This window comes from Mustela nigripes, chromosome 1, assembly GCF_022355385.1.
Source record: "Mustela nigripes isolate SB6536 chromosome 1, MUSNIG.SB6536, whole genome shotgun sequence".
NCBI lineage: Eukaryota > Metazoa > Chordata > Mammalia > Carnivora > Mustelidae > Mustela > Mustela nigripes.
In genome coordinates, this window is record NC_081557.1 from 207,884,682 (window position 1) to 207,889,525 (window position 4,844).

Here is a 4,844-nt window from a genome sequence, read left to right on the forward strand (position 1 = left end):
CCTAGCTTCAGGGGAGAGGGGAGTCTCACACATCCCCCCCTCTACCTCCACCCAACCACAGGCACCAGAGCCAGCCCAGCTTCCAAAGGCAGAGGCACAGTTGCTCAAAGGGAAAATGACGGCCCAAGCTCCTGCTGGGTGGTCAGTGGTGGGTGGACGCTGACACCGGGATGCCCAACCCCAAGCCCTGGATCCGTGGTACTCGGTCCATCACTTCCAGCCCCTTTCCCTCCCCCGCTTCTGCTCTTGCTTACCACAGGATCCCCACCCATTCTAACTGCAGAGCCTGACAGCCCATCCCTCATCCATCCTTGTCTTCCTCTCGTCCCCTGCCCCCTCATCACCCAGTCCTACTATTTCTGGAAAGTCCCTGCCCAGAGAGAAACTTCTATTAGAAGTGCGGGAGCAGAGGGGCCCAGCTGTCCCTTCCAGGTGTCCCACACACCCCGCCCCCCAGGCAACCCCTCCTCTCACAGGGCAGGGGGGCTTCAGGTCTGAAAGGATCCAGTGTCCAGGGCCAGGTGGGCGTGCTGGATGGCCTTGGCTGGGCCCCACAGGAAGCGGAGGAGGCGTGGAGGACCACCCCCAAGCTGCTGCTTAAAGGGGCGCCCGCCACGAGCCACCGGACACAGTGAGGCTGCCTCGGCACCATGAGGTCCAGGCTGCTCCTGGTGCTGCTGCTGCTCCTGGCCGGGCCCCCCACTGCACAGCCGGCTCCCCCGACCTGCTACTCCAGGATGCTGAGCCTGAGCCGAGAGGTCACGGGTGACTTCCAAAGCCTGCAGGCTGTGGAGCCCTCGGTAAGTCTCCTCCAGCTGCCCTGCGTGGACCAGGAGGTTCAGTGCAGATCTAGGTCTCCAAAACATGCCTTTGTACTAGGAAAAAAAAAAAAAAACAGTTTTTCTTTCTGGTCAATGTTAATTTCAAGGGTTTGCATTTTATCCCCATCCTACTAAGTAGAAATGACAGTGGTTTGCATCTTTTTTAAATACAAGGAAAATCTATCAGAGACACCACAATACTTTGTCTTTATTGGTAACTTGCCAGCAACAACGGGAGGCTCTGCTGTAAAACGTAAAAGAAGAAAAAATAAACCTCCCCAAGGAGCCTGGAAGTCTGGAGTTAAGGAGGAGCACAGATCTGGTTATTCTCTTCAGGAGCCTGGTGATTGTGAGTGAGCACTCAGGGGAGGACCCCCCAGGACGTGCCCACTCCTTACTGCTTACCTTGGGCAGACAGCTCAGCCCCTGAATCTCGGTGTCCTTGGCTGTGAAAGTGTTGATACAGGGCCCACCTCCCACTTTGGGCTTCGCGAAGGTGAATGAGACATGCTGGGCACAGTGCTGGGCAGGGGACACCCCAGGAACGTGAGCATTCTTAACATGCTCTTTTCACAGGCAGACCCCGGGCCCAAGGGGGCAGGTTCCAGGGGCTGCCCAGAATGACGACCCAGGATCCCTGGCTGCTTATCCAGTATAGAAAAAAAATGAATTAAACTTCATTAAAAGCTTTGAAACAATTCAGGGCCCTTGAGGGTGGGGAGGCTGAGTCAGTTGCGTGTCCGACTCTTGATTTCAGCTCAGGTCATGATCTCAGGGTCATGAGATGGAGCCCCGAATCCGGCTCTGACCTCAGCAAGGAAACTGCTTAAGATTCTTTCTCTCCCTCTGTCTCTGCCCCTCCCCCACTTAAAAAAAAAAAAAAAGAAGCTTTGATAAAGTTTATAATGTCTAAAAGTGTCTCGGCACCCCCTGTAGATGCTCCAAACAAAATGTAATGTTTCTCAGATGTAGGGTTATGATACCCTTACACCATTTATTTTCTTTTAAAACTTAAATAATGTGCATGTTTTTCCTAATTATAAAAGGCATACATAGGGGGCTCCCCATATCTGTGGTTTCAGTGACTCGTGGTCCACAGCGACCAGAAAGCAGATGAGCTCCCTTCTGACATATGGTCAGAAGGTTAGCGGGAGTCTAACCCTATGTCACATGCCCACTCCGTTCATCTCATCATGTGGGCAATTTATCATCTCACATCATTACAAGAAGGGTGAGTAGAGTACAGGAAGAGATTTGGAGAGCGAGATCGCATTCACAGAAATTTTATGAGAGTTTGTTGTTAGAATTGTTCTATTTTATAGTAGTAACTATTGTTCGTTTCTTACTGTGTCTAATTTATAAATTAAGCTTGATCTCGGTTTGTACATATATTTAGGAACAAATATACTATATGTACGGTCCAGTATGATTTATGGTTTCCTGCATCCACTGGGGCCTTGGACTCTGTCCCCCATGTATAAGAGGGAGACCACTATACTTTATAGGCTAGTTGGAAAACGCACAAAGGACAAAGAAGAAAATAAATATTACTTGCCATTCTACCACCTAGAGGTAACTGCTATTGTAAGATTCTGGGGGAGAGTATTTCGGCTTTCTGACTATCCATCTGACTATCCACGCAAATCCATATGCGTGAGTGTGCACGTGTGTGCATGTGTAAGCAAATCAGATCAAGGAAGGCCCTGGGGCTGTCTGGCTGTTGGATCATGGTGGGGAGCCTTCCGTGACCGACTGAGGGTGCACCCCTGTGGGGGTCATCATGACCTGTCTTCCTTTCCATAGGAGCCGTGTGTGAGATACCTGCCCACGCTCTACCTGGATATACACGTAAGAGGGTGTTCCTGTCTGGGGAGGCAGGGGCTTGGGGAGGGAGCCCAGCTCCTGTCCCTCTGGCTACAGACTTCCCCCACGATACCTTCCCTGCTGTCTTCTCCCAGAATTACTGTGTGCTGGCCAAGCTGCGGGACTTCGTGGCATCAACCCAGTGTTGGAAGGTAGCCCAGGTGGATGCCTTGAAGGACAAAGTGCGGAAACTGTACATTATCATGAATTCATTCTGCAGGAGAGTAAGGGACACCACTAAAAATACCTTTTCTGCTTGTGGTCAGCCAGGACACTAGGGGCTTTCAGAAGAGGAAGGCTAGGGGGAGGCGGTTGGGGTGGGGGGAGATGGGAAGGGGAAGAGGAATGTTTGGGGTGTTTGCAGATCCTAAATCACTGTCATCCTTGATAAGCGATGGGCACTCAGGACAAGGTCCTCCTTCCCATGAGGTCATGTTGGTGTGGGGACAATACCCAGGACCACATGCTAACCATATAAGAGAGATTCTACTAGGAACCAAATGGGGTAGGGGTTGGAGGGAGAGGGAGCTCCAGAGCGCTGGGGTCAGAGGAGACTTTCTAGAAGATGGGCTTCAGATGCTCTGTGATAGGAGGCTTCTGGTAGAAGAGGAGAAGGAGACAGAAAAATGCAGAATATCAGCACAACTGAGAAAGTGTTGTCATGGGATCTCAGAGGCACAGGCTTCAGCATCAGGCAGACCTGAGCTCCTGTCGGTCTTCCTGCTTCCCAGATGGAAGCAACCCGTAACCTCTCTGAACCACAGTTCCCTCATTTGTGAACTGGAGACATAATTATGTCCACTTCATGCCATCATTAGAAGGATAATAATAAGTACACCCTGACCATGTGTGTGGGGTAGGGGAGTTGCACTAAGTCCCTGATCCTAAGAACCCTAGCAGAGTGACCACACATAGAATTCCTAGCACCAGCCCTGGCCCAGAGTAAGACATCAGGATGAATGATTAACTATCGAGTTTAATTTGTTTGTTCATGCATCCGAGTTTTCTTACGGATGTCCTCCCCATACTGATTGCCCTCCTCATTCCTCTCTCCCCTTGGTCTGCGGAGGGAAGACAGGAAGAAGATGTAATTACAATACAGTATTATTTCTATTTAGGATGCGGGATTACATCATGTTCTATGGGAATGGGAAGACGGGGCCCGTTCTCCTTGGGAGAGTAAGGGGTGGGAAGTTTTCCCATGAAAGGAAAGAACGGAACACTCTTAGAAGATAAACTCCTATAGCTGTGCTCAGATTCTGGGGCCACATTCAGTAACATTCTTGCCTATTGCACATCTTTTTCAGGATTTGGTGTTCCTCTCCGATGACTGCAATGCATTGGAATATCCAATCCCAATGACCACGGTCCTGCCAGACGGTCAGCGATAGGGCAGTCCAGACTAGAGAGAGAGAGCCCAAGGGGACAACAGTTATGTCAGCTGCCCAGACAATGGGCTAAAGCCATACTCTCCTCCCCGCCCACCAGGCCTCCCTGTAACTACTGCACCAGAAGCTGTCGCATCTCTCCACCTTCTGGAGCACAGTTCTTGTTCTCTTCTCCCAGAACCTGCTTTGAAGACAGTAGGTTAGAAGCTTTGCTTTTCCCCCTGGTTTTTGTCTTGCCAAGATGGTTAGATACACAAGGATGTTCCCTGGATCCCCAAGAAGAAAAAGCCAAACCCCCGTCTCTTGTATGAATGTCTAGTTTGAGAAAAAGCAGAACAGTAGGCTTGTATTAGTGCTTTAACGGAGTCCTGGTAACATTTTTCTTTCTTGATAGGCATCTGCTTACACTTAGCCATGCTTCCATTTCATATGCTCTCCCACCACGAACTTTCTTGCAGTTAACTTCCATTTTTAAGGAAATTTCACTGCCAGATAAAGTGTATTTGCAAGTTTCATAATTATATAGTGCTGATGGGAACCACTCTTTCATTGAAAGGCGATAAAAGTCAAATAAAGACTATCTCCATGGTGAGAAACATGTGTTGTGCCGTGTTTGTCCAGACTGGATATGACAGTGTTGATTTCATGTACATCTAGAAGTTGCTGCTCTCAACAAGAAGCATCTTTCTCCTTCTTTCTGAGGGACATGCAAGTGTTTTTCAGTCTGTTTCAATCCATCTCCATGAATGTCTGCCCTTAAAACACTGGGAGA

General features: G+C 49.5%; 1 protein-coding gene across 1 annotated transcript; it reads left to right on the plus strand.

Annotated features, from left to right (window-relative positions):
- The first annotated feature begins 605 nt into the window (after positions 1-605).
- On the plus strand, positions 606-4,623 carry CYTL1 (cytokine like 1). The gene is made up of 4 exons (XM_059395764.1): positions 606-800; positions 2,625-2,669; positions 2,780-2,908; positions 3,992-4,623. Exons 1-4 carry the CDS (start codon positions 651-653, stop codon positions 4,073-4,075), a joined length of 408 nt encoding a protein of 135 aa, XP_059251747.1. The 5' UTR covers positions 606-650; the 3' UTR covers positions 4,076-4,623.
- Positions 4,624-4,844: the final 221 nt, after the last annotated feature.